General features: G+C 36.9%; 1 protein-coding gene across 1 annotated transcript in view; it reads left to right on the top strand.

Annotated features, from left to right (window-relative positions):
- LOC135693250 (ATP-binding cassette sub-family A member 2) overlaps positions 1–14,130 on the top strand; it is a 30,322-nt gene that overhangs the window by 9,563 nt on the left and 6,629 nt on the right. The window contains exons 12-34 of the mRNA XM_065211675.2: positions 427–706; positions 2,207–2,429; positions 2,908–3,240; positions 3,437–3,763; positions 3,967–4,205; positions 4,776–4,856; positions 5,236–5,432; positions 5,632–5,811; positions 6,167–6,414; positions 6,885–6,927; positions 7,508–7,942; positions 8,486–9,188; positions 9,440–9,545; positions 9,657–9,768; positions 9,982–10,042; positions 10,255–10,429; positions 10,737–10,852; positions 11,238–11,385; positions 11,852–11,975; positions 12,140–12,272; positions 12,795–12,912; positions 13,206–13,277; positions 13,604–13,710. Coding sequence (XP_065067747.2) covers positions 427–706; positions 2,207–2,429; positions 2,908–3,240; positions 3,437–3,763; positions 3,967–4,205; positions 4,776–4,856; positions 5,236–5,432; positions 5,632–5,811; positions 6,167–6,414; positions 6,885–6,927; positions 7,508–7,942; positions 8,486–9,188; positions 9,440–9,545; positions 9,657–9,768; positions 9,982–10,042; positions 10,255–10,429; positions 10,737–10,852; positions 11,238–11,385; positions 11,852–11,975; positions 12,140–12,272; positions 12,795–12,912; positions 13,206–13,277; positions 13,604–13,710 — 4,561 coding nt within the window. The remainder of the gene's footprint in view (positions 1–426; positions 707–2,206; positions 2,430–2,907; positions 3,241–3,436; positions 3,764–3,966; positions 4,206–4,775; positions 4,857–5,235; positions 5,433–5,631; positions 5,812–6,166; positions 6,415–6,884; positions 6,928–7,507; positions 7,943–8,485; positions 9,189–9,439; positions 9,546–9,656; positions 9,769–9,981; positions 10,043–10,254; positions 10,430–10,736; positions 10,853–11,237; positions 11,386–11,851; positions 11,976–12,139; positions 12,273–12,794; positions 12,913–13,205; positions 13,278–13,603; positions 13,711–14,130) is intronic.

Below are 14,130 nucleotides of genomic sequence, written 5' to 3' on the forward strand. Positions count from 1 at the left end.
ATACAAGAAACCGCTGAAAATTTTCTTGTTAATGGCGTCATCCAGTTTTGAAAGGTAATGTTGCAAATAATCTCCTTGCAAACAATGTCTGCTGTTTTCCAAAGTGTTGATCAGAGCTTATACCATTGCTTTCCTTTCCGGTAGCACGTGCTACATCCTACCAACGGAAATCTCTCTCCAGCCAACTCAAAGTCTTGCCTTACCTATGTTGATTTACCTATGATCTCATTCAAACTTGAGGATGTTTGATGTTCAAAATCTCATTACCTTTTTCCAAAATTTTAATACAGTCTGTATGTACCATAGAATTTGACCTCGTCATTGTCATTTGTGAGTTATGATCCAACAGAATTGTTCCTCTGTGATTTTCGACAGTATCACAGTTCTGTTTAGGACCAGAATAGTGAATAATATGCTTATTTCTAGCCGTCCTTTTTGACAATATCAAACCAAATGGTATGCTTCCATCTCACGTGACCTACCGCATTCGTATGGATGGACAATTGATGCCGTCAACAAGAAAAATCAGGAGCAGGCACTGGTACCCAGGCCCTAACCAAAATCATGTCAACTACTATCAGCGGGGCTTCGTTTGGCTGCAAGACCAGTTGGAGAGAGCCATTTCAGAAGTGATTGTGGGCCATAACATCACTAGCCCAGGACTGTATATCCAAGAAATGCCGTACCCATGTTACCTCAAAGACGAGTATGTTACTTACGATACCCTTTTATTAATATGGCACGAAATAGCGGAAATAGAACCAGCCAAAGCCTCCTTTTTCAGCACATTGCTTTCGATCCACACTTTAATATTATTTTCAGCTCACGTCGTTTTCCAACGTTTATACTCTAAAGAGTGTCGGACGAAAAGCAATTTGGTTTGCTATGCTTCCGCTATTTCGTGCCATCTTCAAATTTCTCGGTACCAAAAACTTATTTGCTTCTATTAATAACTCACTTATGGTTCATATATGTTAGCATACTAACGTTTTGGAATATTATTTCATGGTTTTGTACGTAAAGTTGGATGCAAGATGCTATTTACGGTCAGAATAAAGGTAAAGCTTTGATTGAAAGATGGCTTAAAGGCATTGAATCATGGTAAATAGGCCTTCTCTATAAAGGGTAATTTGGTTTCGGCGTGATTGCTGCTGTTTCATGTGATAATGGCATCCGTTGTTGACAACTTGCTTTTGATAAAGATTGTTTTGCCCATCAGTACGAGGTGAGTTCATGTGACCAGTTCAAGGTCAACCAATAGCATCGCACTCATGAAAATTATGACTCAGCGGATTTGGGCACTCAGGATATACCCAATCCATTTTATCATGACTCAATGCCTTTAAGTATTTGATTGACTTCGAGGAATTGAATTTTAGGCTACCTGCATGATTTACGCATGACATGGATATCGCTCGCGATATTGATTTTGTAATGACACATAGATACAATTTTATAATGGATTTGCCTGTGATTAGGAACTGAGTATGAATAATGTTATGGTTTTCGGTCAAATCTTTTATAAGTTTATGCTGTCATAAAATCTACAACAGAAGCACCAACAATGTGAAGTATTGTGTACGGACTGAAAGTTGTACATGGTTAATCCTTATCTGAAGTTGTACAATGCATTTTGGAGCAATTCCAAAACGAGGCAAACAATTGAATTGGTACGCAGAAAAACATTACTGAAGGGGTAATTTGAAGAAGTATAAGCATTTTAGTAGGAGCAAAGTATATAGCACAGAATAAGCAAATATGGGAAGGTAATCATGCTGTAACGTTTTAGCGAATAGATGAAGCAGGCTGGTAAAACCTTTTGAATAAGCTCTTTGGACATCGAAAACAAGGTGAAAGCTTTTTACTCAAGATCAAAGCTCTTTGCTCAGCTCAATTCTAGAATCAGTGTATTTAAACTTTGCTGAATTTTTAAACTTTACCAAATTTGCTGAATGGAAAAGTTTACTCAAGTGCAGGTACTACAATGTGTTTATATAAGTATAGATCTTGGTTTGGTATAATGAATTCTCATTTTGTTTAATGGAAAAGATCACTTGATGTGATGGCCTATATCTCAATTGAACCTGGAACTCTGAGCAGTGTTAAGAGGTGCCTTGCTATACACAACAAAGCATATAGCTTGCTTTATTTGGGTTCAATGTGTTTCAAAGTTATCTAATCTGATACATTTGCTCCTTTTGCACAGTTTCATGTTTGTTATACAATACATGATGCCATTATGCATTACGGTGTCATTCATCTACTCTGTGGCAATACTTGTTCAAAACATTGTGTACGAGAAAGAGCAGCGTTTGAAGGAAGTGATGAAGATGATGGGCCTAAGCAATGCAGTGCACTGGACAGCCTGGTTCATTACCAGCACTTGCCTTATGACTGTCATTGTCATGTTGATGACCATTATCCTCAAGGTGACTGCATTACTTTAGCTGTATGAAATTGAATAGTTCAATGTCAGCATATAAGTAACTCTGCTCTTGTGGTTGAGAGTGATAAATCATTCAAAGGAAGGAACAGAAATATGCACTACAAAAAGTCTATGTGTGAAGTCAATTAAAGCATGGCAAAAATAATAAGATAGACTAGAGTATACGGATCAAGAATGTTATGTTAATATAAGACTTAAGAATTGAAGTTTGTATCATTTTATTGTCATTGGACATGGGTACCAGATTTGCAATTTTTAAAGTAAGCACAGTTTCAATATATTCTAAATATTCCCGGTATGTAAACATTGGTTAATGGTGATCTTTCATGTCAAAGACAGCCTAAACATAGCTACAATTTTTTTTACCTTTTTCAAATAGTTAACTTTGAGCGATTTCCCAAGTGTATTTATCTATGATAAGATGACTCGTATTCCTTCCTAAAGACGCTCCTCTTTTTTAGTATGGTGGAATCCTGAAGTACAGCAACCCATTCGTTATCTGGCTATTTCTCACTCTCTCCTCCATTGCGACAACTCTTTTCTGTTTCCTACTCAGCGTCTTTTTCTCGAAAGCAAAGCTGGCTGCAGCATGCGGTGGGATTATTTACTTCCTGACGTATATGCCATATGTACTGATATCGATCAGAGAGGGTGCACACGTCAACGTCGACTCTGCTTGGAAGTCACTTGCCAGCCTCTTCTCGACGACAGCTTTTGGGCTCGGTGCGCGATACTTTGCCCTTTACGAGCAAGATGGGAAAGGATTACAATGGAAAAATATCCCAGAAAGCCCGGTAAATCAACAACTTTTATGTCGTTATTCTCGATTATAACTTGATTTTTGCATATATAACTATAATGTGTGCTGTACCCGTTAATCGCACGTAGAGCTTATTCGTGTTAGTTTTGATCCAATTTCCTTGATGTTTCATTTTCTTAGTTTTATGCATTTAATGATTCATCTTGATGGATTGTTTTCTCTATCAACAGCTTTTGAATGACGAGTTCAGCCTGGGAAATGTCTTTGCTATGCTCATTGTTGATACGTTTTTGTACGGAATTCTGACCTGGTATATCGAGCATGTTTTTCCTGGCTCATATGGATTGCCAAGGCCTTGGTATTTCCCCTTCCAAATATCGTATTGGATTGGCGCTGATCCCAAGACCTGCTCGGCTAGCATTAATTGCAAGAGATTTTACTCTCGCATGTCGTCCCTTGACGCCGAGAGCACGTCACCTGAGCCATCTGGTTTGCTAGCGATGGATGCCGAGCCAGTTCATCTTCCACTTGGTGTTGTCATAGAAGATCTTGTCAAGGTATTTTGCTTACAACCGCCCTTTGTTGCACCGTAGTCATGGTTGCACTAAGTAAATTTGGGTTGGTGTCTCCTAAAATCCCAAAACCTACCAATAGCTGGCAGGCAACTTTCTTTTCTCTACTGAATGACAAACTATCACCACTTTAGTATTTAAAACAGTCGGAGATTCTATGAATTTTTAGCCGGTCTTATATTTTACAGGTTTACGATTCTCGGAAGAAGGCCGTAGACCACCTGTCGTTGAATCTATACGAAGGCCAAATTACGTCATTTCTCGGCCACAATGGTGCTGGTAAAACAACAACTATGTCCATACTGACGGGGCTTTTCCCGCCCACCAGTGGAACAGCTCATGTTTATGGTCATGATATTCGAAGTGATATGGACAAAATCCGCACAAGTCTTGGAATGTGTCCACAGCACAATGTTTTATTTGAAAGGTGCGTGATGCGCTGTCTTCTCTTCCAAAACACAAGTTGCCTAAACCATTGTAGCTCTATAGTTAGTTAAGCATTCACCATTTCATTCTGCAATGCTAAAAGACGCATCTTCTACATCTGTACTTAGATATCTAAAAGCTACTTTTTTTGCTCTGATAATGCCCCGTTTGCCGAGGCGAAATATTAGCCATAACTGATTTACGTGTGTTTGTTGTTGTTGATTCTCGTCGCGTTGCGGTGTTACGCATTTACTACATATTACTTTTACTGTGCCTTTTTCTGTCTTTGCCATGCACCTATCGATATCTCACCAGTTTATTGAAGCCAAAAACTCCTTTTCTTGCTGCTTTCACAGGTGCATAGAACTGTAAAGACACGATTTGGATCGGTCCTTTTCCTTCTTTGAGTAGCTGCAGGCACAGAGAGATGTAAAAGAAAATCTCAATAATTCTTGATGAAAATCTTTTAGAATATTTGCAAAATACCTGTCAGTTGTATTTCGAAAAATGATGACAGTTGAAAGTTATCCATTTTGTGAATTCTGTCTAAATTGTCAAATCATTTTTGCAGCTTGACCCTTGAGGAGCACCTGTGGTTTTACGCGAGGCTGAAAGGGATGTCAGAGGCGGAGGTAGGCCCAGAGATGGACAGGTGGGAGTCACTGCTTATTTTGTGTGTACTAGCACTAAAGTCGTCGTAAATTGTGATTCATTTTCCTTTCACTGGCTCCTTTCCTTGTTTTCCTTCACTCATTCCCCCTTCAATCGTTCCCCTGTCACGTGTTTCTCATTCATCCGTTGCCCCATCACTTGTTACCCTGTCATTGGTTCTCTCCTTCGTTCTTCTCCCTCCTTTTTTCCGGCTCTCGTTGACCTGTCACTTGTTGCTCTTTATGGTTACATTGATCAGTTAAAGTTATTTATTTCATCTTTTCCCTGCAGAGTTAATAGGATATGTTCAGAAAAATGAGGTTACGTTTTGAATCGTTTGCTCAGCTTTCTTGCATGACGGTATTTTTCCTTTTTTACAGAATCCTAGAAGACCTCGGCCTGCCAGAAAAAAGACATTCGAAAGTAGAATCCCTTTCCGGTGGAATGAAAAGAAAACTTTCTGTGGCCATGGCCTTTGTTGGTGGATCTCGCACAGTTATTCTTGATGAGCCGACGGCCGGTGTCGATCCATATGCAAGGAGAGCTATTTGGGACTTGCTAGTAAAATACAAGGAAGGTATGAAAATTTGCCAGTTTGTTTTGACACTGCCTGCGTTTCATTGGTACTTCGCGTTATATTTCCGCATTCGTATTTTTTGCAACGTCTAAGCGACTAAAAATTTTAATTAAGAAGTTTCAAAAAAATTTTCTCGAATTTTGATGTATATTATGCTAAGCTATTGTGAGAAGTGACTTAAGTCTTGCTATTTTATCAGGGCGAACCATTTTGCTATCAACACATTTCATGGACGAGGCTGACTTACTTGGCGATCGAATTGCGATTATTTCTTGTGGAAAACTGCGATGCTGTGGTTCCTCGTTGTTTCTAAAGAACCAGTTTGGTGATGGTTATCATCTGACGCTAGTTAAAGACAACAAAAGGGAATCAAGCATTGGTAAGAAATTTATATTATCGCTTACGTTAGTAGAAAGTTTAGCTCGTGGTTATGTCTTTCGTTGTCTGGATTTGATTTTGTATGTTGCTTTTAGGATCGATTTCCTTCTTATAGCAGTCACAAATTTCATTTGCTCCAAGAGTTGACAGGTTTGTGGTTTTAAAACCTACCAAACATCTTATAATCCCTCAGATTTACATATTCTGCTGCAATTTGGACGAAAATGGTTAGTAAAATCTTATTGTAAAAGTAAAGTAAAGTAAAGTAAAGTAAAAATTTTATATTTTCATCATCATTAATAGGTTGTTATTATTCTTTAGTCAAAAAAGTTAAGGCACTTCATTACTTTCTTCAGATTCTTCACTGCCGTCATCACCTCCCGACAAGTCAAGGACAGCTTTTGACCAAGATATCACAAAATACATAAGGGGCTACGTGCCTTCTGCCCAACTGATTTGTGAGACAAGACACGAGTTATCATTTATCCTTCCAAAAACAGCTTCAGGGAATGCATCTTTTAAAAGCCTCTTTGCCGATTTAGAAAGCAACAAGATTAAACTTGGTTTCAGTGGATTTGGACTTACAGACACAAGTCTTGAAGAGGTTTGAGAAAACTATGCCTCGTTCTTTTCTGAGAAAGTCAAGTTCTTGATGTTTGTGTTAATCTATCTTTCAATAGATTACCGCTGTACAATCAAACATATAAATTTGTGTAGCTTTTTCTTCGCTTTTTCCGGGCCAGAAAGAGGTTAATTGACATTTCGAGAAGTGATTTTGCACCAACCAACAGGTCAGCATTTATGCAGCGTGAGCTATGATATCGACCTAATAAAAATCTAAAGTTACAAGAAATTTACAGTTTTGTGTGGATACGATGGAACTTGGCTGGGGTATATTTTCCAGAAGTGTAGATTATAACCGCAATTTCAAAGGCAGCATGTAATGTCTAAAAACTTCTTTACCAATTTCTTTATTGAATGTATTTCTTTGTATGTCATGACGTGCTATGAAACTCTCTTTTTCCTATGCATTTCATATGCAACTCCCTAATGTTTGGTGACATTTCTTTGCAGGTATTCTTGAAAGTGACAGAAGCATCGATTCAAGATGACCAAGGTTCTCAACTGCATTTATTTCTCGATTAATACATCTGAAATGGTTTCTATCCTCTTGGCGTGCGCTTTTGTAGTATAAGAGTTTATCAATAAAGCAATAAGAAGTTAGCTATTATGCCAACAATCATTTGTGTCCACTGATGATTGAGTGTTAACTTCTGAATACAAATTTAGTGTCCGTTATTGTTGCAGCGGTATATTTATTGCAGAAAATCAAAGGAAACTTGACCATCACTTAAAGCAAGGAAACATACCATTTTTGTTAGTCTGTGCCTTTGATTAAAGCGATGATTTTTATTTCAAAGCAGAATTCATCCACCACTACTTCAATTCTAATACCTTTCCCGACATTGTTATCTTCACGCAAAGATCTGCAACTGCGACACAACCCGAACAAAGAATTCCGTCTTGTTGTCATTCCTGAAATCTTGTTTGATACCTTGATGACTTATTAAAGTGGGGTGTCATATTTGCCCCTCTTTTTAGACAATTTTCCCTTTTTATCGTCATGTTTGTTATTAATATGCTATTGACTTCAAAAGCCTGGCTGTATTTGTTCATGCCAATGTTGGTTATTTCAGGCCAAAACGACATGGTTGGAGAGGTAACAGTAACCTTACCGGCTGTGCAGCAAAACACTGTCCCAAGAAATGCCGATTCTGGAATAGAACTCGACAGCCTTAGTACACTGACACCTGCAGCATGTGAAGCCTCTTTGAAGTCGACATGTGACGCTATTGATAATCCAAGCAATAAAAAGACACCAAGACGCAGTCATCAGCGATCGCTTTCCAGCGACTTTTTCAGGGATTCCAAATCTACACCAGTTGTCACTTGCGTTCACAGAAAAAACCCTTGTGGTCGAGTGTGCGGCCACAGAAGAGCGCTTTCGAGTGATTTTAGACTAGATAAGGTTTTGCCCCTTGATGAAACCAAAGATGAGCGTATAAAGCCAATCAAGAGAGTGCTGTTTGGTCACAGACGAAATCCTTCAAACACATCGCAAGCTTCTATAGGTAAGCGCTATGTATTGGTTGACATGGTAATAATTTTATATTCCTCATTTGTTAACCATGTATATGAGGTTTACACTGTCACATTTTCTGATTGTGTCTTGCAAAATCCGTTTCGACTTATTTTTGGATGATTTTGCTAATTTCTCTTGTTGAAAGTATGATTTACTGTGAATAATAGACGCAGGACCCATGTGCTATCTTTCGTAATGCCCAAAAATCTGTTCGTATGGCTATACTTTTCATTCCCTAGCGGTCTTCCTGTAGATTTTTTCTATTGCCCTAAAATTTGCGCCGTGAGAATTTTTGGCACTTCATTGGTTTAATTGTTGTCTTTTACGTCTGTTAAGGTTTTACTTATCTAGATTTTAGGCTAATTTTGTTCAATTCTTTTATATTCTTAGCAAAGGTGCTGTCTCCTTTGGAGATCTAAATGCTCATGCCTCTAGTGTTTCTATTCACTTCAAGCGAAAATGTTTTCCATTTTATTAAATACATAGGCGCAACTTGTTTTTCAGTTATATGATTCGGTTATCTCTTTTTCAGATAGCACTATACTTGAATTTGACGCTGAAGAAACTGTGCAGGCAAAAACAGCGTTTGACAGGAGATTTCAGCAATTTTGTGGTTTATTTTTGAAGCGTTTTCATCACAGCAGACGGAACTTTAAAGGCCTTATATCGCAAATATTCTTACCTGCCATTTTCGTGTGCATTGCTATGACAGTAGCCATGTCACGGCCGGGCTACGAAGAGCAGCCAAAGCTGATACTGTCTCCAACTATGATTCGACCTTTGCCAAATGTTATACCATTTAATAACGAAGGAAACTCAGAAATAGCACGAAAAATGGAAGCAACCCTAAGAATTCCTTCAGGAATTGGTGCTGACTGTGTCTTGAAGTACAGAAATTGCACATTTGAAAGTTTAGCACAACTTTTTAATCAAAATGAAGGCTATAGATTAGGGGTGTATGATCAGCTCTGTGAAATGCAGCTCGCCAAATTTCAAATGAAAACTTTCGACAAAGAGAAACTGAGAAATCAACAATTTTCAAGAATCAGATGGAAGAATGTGAATGAAAAGAAATGCAAATGCACAAAGGACAAGCGGAATTATGAATGCGATCCTGGAGTTGAGGGAAATCCGAACCGCATTGTTACAGTTACAGGGGATACACTCTTGAATATTACAGGGAGGAATATGGAAAAGTATTTGTTATATACAACAGAATATTTCAGAAGACACAGGTAATGCATCGAGAGACTCTGTTATTGCCTGAAAGCAACGCTTTTTTGCTATAGTTATCTTTCACTTTGTCGAGAACCAGTTTTGCCCTTATTTCTTGTTACTTTGCCATTAATGCTTAAATGATAAAGCTATTATTATCCAGTTGTTAAGAATTGAATATTTGCGTAATCAGCCTTTGTCATTAGATTGATAAACTGGCGGTAGCGATGTCTGCTTGCTAATTGTAACTCCTGATTTGTCTGTTTTCAAGATATGGAGGGCTCACGTTTGGAGAAGAAAGGAAGATGGTGCCAGAGAATTTCGAAGATCTACCGAATGACGACATCAAAAGACTGTTTTCTCGGCATGCCGCAAAGGTTATTGTGTTGCAAAATTTTATGATTTGCTTTAATCGTTTATTGTTCTGTTTTGGATATTATAATGTATGTTTCTGCACCTTTGAAATTGAGTTTTGTTTCTGTTTCCAGGCTTGGTTCAATAACAAAGGCTACCACGCCTTACCAGTTTACTTAAATTCCTTGAGTAACACCGTATTAAGGTCCTACATCCGCAAAGACATGGGAAACCCTGCATCCTATGGTAAACAGTTTTTAATTGCGTTCTTAGAACTTACTTTTCGTTATCAAGCAACATTTTTTTGTAACTAGTAAAATTTTCTCTTCTGCCAATGTTCTCCATGCCAATGTCCATATTATCTCTGTTGTGCAGATGACGCTGATAATATAACAAAAATCTGAATCTTTACTCTTGGTAAATTCTTGAATTCTTGAGCTTTTTACGATCTTTTTGCAGGTATTACCGCCACATATCATCCTTTCAGTCTGGCGAAAAACGCTCTCACCCAAGATTATGTGTAAGCTTTTTTTAACTTGCATTTTGAAGAAGGATCCACAGAAACGTTCTTCCCTTCGTATATTACTTTAACCTAGAAATTCGCTGTAATTTGGAAAGAATGGGAATTCGGTTATGCCTTTTTGTGTCTTTTGTTAAATTTTTTTCTTGGCTCGCATAGACACGATTGTTGGTGAGTTTTCAATTTACCCTGGAATGTTAACTTTGTTTTAGAAAACAAGGAACAGACGTTGTTATTGCGATATTTGTCATCATCGCCATGTCATTTGTGCCAGCAAGTTTTGTCATCTTTTTGGTTACGGAGAGAGTTACGAAAGCAAAGCATTTGCAGTTTGTCAGTGGAGCAGAGCCGGTGATATACTGGCTTGTTAATTTCATTTGGGATATGGTAAGCAATTTTTTTTAAACATGCTATTCATCTTCTTTGTTTATAATTTTTTTTAATTTCAAGTAGTTCTTATAGCTTCTCTTATTTCTTCTAGCCTTAATTAACATTTTGAAATCATTCAAATATTTAGCTGGTGAAGATGGGTATATTTTCTATAAACGTGTCGTAACAGCAGTGGCAAGCGCATTATGAACGTTTTTTTAAATTTGTACTAACTTCCTTCTTTCCTACCCTTCTATTATTACAGGTACAAAGTTTACTGACAAGACAACATTCCCCAATATTGACATATTTCTTTTCTTAACAGTGCAACTATCTAATCCCAGCAACTGCTTGCATGCTCATTTTGTATTTGTTCCAACTGCCCGCCTACGCCTCCGCAACCAATTTCCCCGCAGTATGTTGCTTGTTTCTGATGTATGGGTAAGTGTTATTTTGTTTGCTTTTCACTTTCTAAATAATTTGCCTTTTTAAGTTTATTTCTTGTTTTATTAGATTAAGGTTTCGTTTTGTTATATATCTTAGAGGTTTTGTTATACAAGATTGATATTGTTTCACGTTACTTTTAAACAACACTGACGATATACAATGTAGTTTCATAAATTCAAGTGTAGCATTTTACAATTCTGCAAATGGTTTAATGAATTTACCTATAAAGAAACAGGTTTTTTTGCAATGAAATCTTTTTTTGTAGATTAATGTAGTGTAAAATTTCGTTATTCATAACAAACGAAGGAATCTTCCACGAGTATTGTTATTTCAGGTCGTCACTGCGAGCTTAATCAGAAACCATTTGTTTTACCCCTAGGTGGTCGATAACTCCACTTATGTACCCAGCTGCATTTGTTTTCAAAGAAGCCAGCACTGCTTACGTAGTCCTCATAGTTGTCAACTTGTTTGTTGGTGTTACCTTCACCGTCACTGTTTTTATATTACAGCTGTTTCCGGATGATCCGGTAAACAAAACTTTTTTGTCATCTTAAACCGTTTCACTTTTTATTCTAAATTTATACAGTTCTTAGATCGTAATCTACATCCCCAAATTCGCATCCCCTATTTAATTTAATTGTTTCTTTCCCTCAAAATTTTTTCTAATCTTTGACAATTGAATCTTCAATCTAGGGAAATCTTTAATAATCTTTAATTTAGCTGTTGAGCCTTGAATCAAACGAGCATCTTCAATCATTTTTTATATATCTGTTGTTTTTTTCGATGGTAATCTATTTTATGTAATGATTTTTATTTGAATGCAATATTCATTTATTTTGCAAATCTTTCTTTTTAATTGAATTGCCTTTTAGCTTAGAAACTGAATCTTTAATTGTTTGTTTTCTCGATCATTTCTCGATTAGTTGTAAGATAAAAGAGATCTATGATGATGGATGCTTTCTCTGATTTTAACTGTTCTTTTTTTCATTAAAGGAGCTGTCTTTGGCTTATGACATTCTTCGCAATTTGGCACTTGTCTTTCCAAATTATTGTTTAGGCCGTGGCCTAATGGATCTTGCATTTACAGAATATTCAAACGAATACTACAAATTAGTGGGTGAGTAGAGTTTTTTATCAGCATTTATATCAGAAATTTGATTCCATACTTTGACTAATATTTTCAGTGCTTGAAAAGGGGTTTTAAGACATTTCTTTTATTTTCTGCTTGTAAATTTATATGCGTTTTGTTGTATTTACAATCAAATACCTTTTCAATTCTAGGGGAATTTGACAAGTTACGGAGCCCATTTGAATGGAATCTTATATCAAGAAACCTCGTTTTCATGGCAATAGAGGGCTTTGTTTTCTTTTCATTCACTCTTATGATTGAATACCTATCCACTTGCAAAAAGAGGTAAGACCATTTCTAATGTTTAAAAATTAAGGACGGAAGACTTTCTTGTTGTAGGTTAAGATTCGGTTGCTGTTGAATACGTATTTACTAATCATCAAATGGGCATATTAATGATTTTCATACAATGGTGTAATCTTTGCCTACCTTATGACTTTTAGATCCGATACCAGTTGTTTTGAATGTTTTTTATATTCTGTGCTCAAATACTATATTAATTCATTTTTTCATATCCATATTCTTTTTTTTTCCATATTCAACTGTTCCATTCTTTTTATCAAGTTTCACTCGTTTTTTATCCTATCTTCTCTTTTCCCACCTTCTCTTCTTGTTAACTCGTCTTCCATCTTAGTTTACTCCTGGCAGCAGGACTTTTCTTTTAACTTTTCTTTAGATGCCTATAAAACAACTATAGTTAGGTACACGCTCTAGCTTCTTTCAAGTGACTTTTGTGTCATGAGTAAGAAATTTATATTTCGTGTCGGAAAATGCACAATGCTTTATCAGAATTCTACTGTTTTGTAGAAAAATTTGCGTGGAGACTGAAAGTAATGATGGTGATGAAGATGTAGTTGCTGAACACGAAAGAGTTTTAAGCGGAGATGCTGATGATGACCTTTTGAGAATGGAGAACTTAACAAAGGTGAAGTTTACCTTCATTGCACTGTGATACGTTATCTTCTTTCACTGCACTGTGATAAGTGGCTCGTAGTAATTCAGTGTAGGTTACTTGTTTAAATAGCAGAGGCCCTCCAACTCACCATTTACTTACCTATTTGCATTTCATTTTCATTAGATCTAAACAGCTCATTTGTAGGTTGTGGTAGGCAATGGAATATTTGGAAACTATGTTTTATTATGACGGAAGGTGAATAAACTTATTCAGAATTTTCAGACCTTGCGTAAAGCGTTTCCTATAAAGCATTTCCTTTTCAGGTTTACCAGTCTAAGAAGACAGGAAATCATCATGCTGTCAGTGGGCTTTGCCTCGGGGTCTCAAGAGGAGAGGTGACACGCGCAAAGTTTTATTTTAGAAGAATCGGCTGCCAGTTGTTGAACGCTCTGTTGTTTTAGTTCTGTTTTAAAAAATATACAATCTCTTATATAGAAGACCGGCGTTGCTCCTCTCCTTCTAGAATAATTTGTGTTGTAAAGTAATATTGGAACTCTTAACTTGATTTTAAACAATATTTAATGAAGTGTTCCAAGACTTTTGGCAGGGGATTTCACTATAATGATGCATGCATTGTCAGTCTTACTTGAAATATTTTCGTGGATAAAACGTTTATTTTCGATTATACATGCTCCTTTTTAATTCTTTTGACTTGTTAAAGTGTTTTGGACTTCTCGGTGTCAATGGAGCGGGCAAGACAAGCACATTTAAAATGTTGACAGGAGACACATCTGTTACAGCAGGAGATGCATTCATTCTTAACAAAAGGTGACTTTCTTTTGAACCTATTCAAATTAAACCGTGCTGTGGTGCTGACCAAACCGTCTGAAAATGCTCAGTCTACCATTTATGAACTTTTAGGCTTTCAGACCACTTTACAGCATAATCAATAAGCAGGCTAGCATGGCCTCTCTTGAGCCATTGGTAATTACGTCGTTGCTTTTGTAAAATAGCAGGCCGAATACTGGTTATATTAAAGCAAACAAAGGAGTTTCCTATGAGCTGTCGTTCGTTAGTATCCGTTAGTTCCAAAGTATTATATGTTGACTCGTTCGTTTCATTTACTCTGATGAAGCCCAGTATGCCGGGGCGAAATATTAGTATATTCTTTAAATTTAATTTATTTTGAAAATTTTATTTCGTGACATTGGATTCTCGTCGTCGTATTGCTTTGTTCCTGTATATCTT

The sequence above is a fragment of the Rhopilema esculentum genome, chromosome 11 (assembly GCF_057945365.1).
Source record: "Rhopilema esculentum isolate cy_ngs chromosome 11, ASM5794536v1, whole genome shotgun sequence".
Taxonomy (NCBI): Eukaryota; Metazoa; Cnidaria; class Scyphozoa; order Rhizostomeae; family Rhizostomatidae; genus Rhopilema; species Rhopilema esculentum.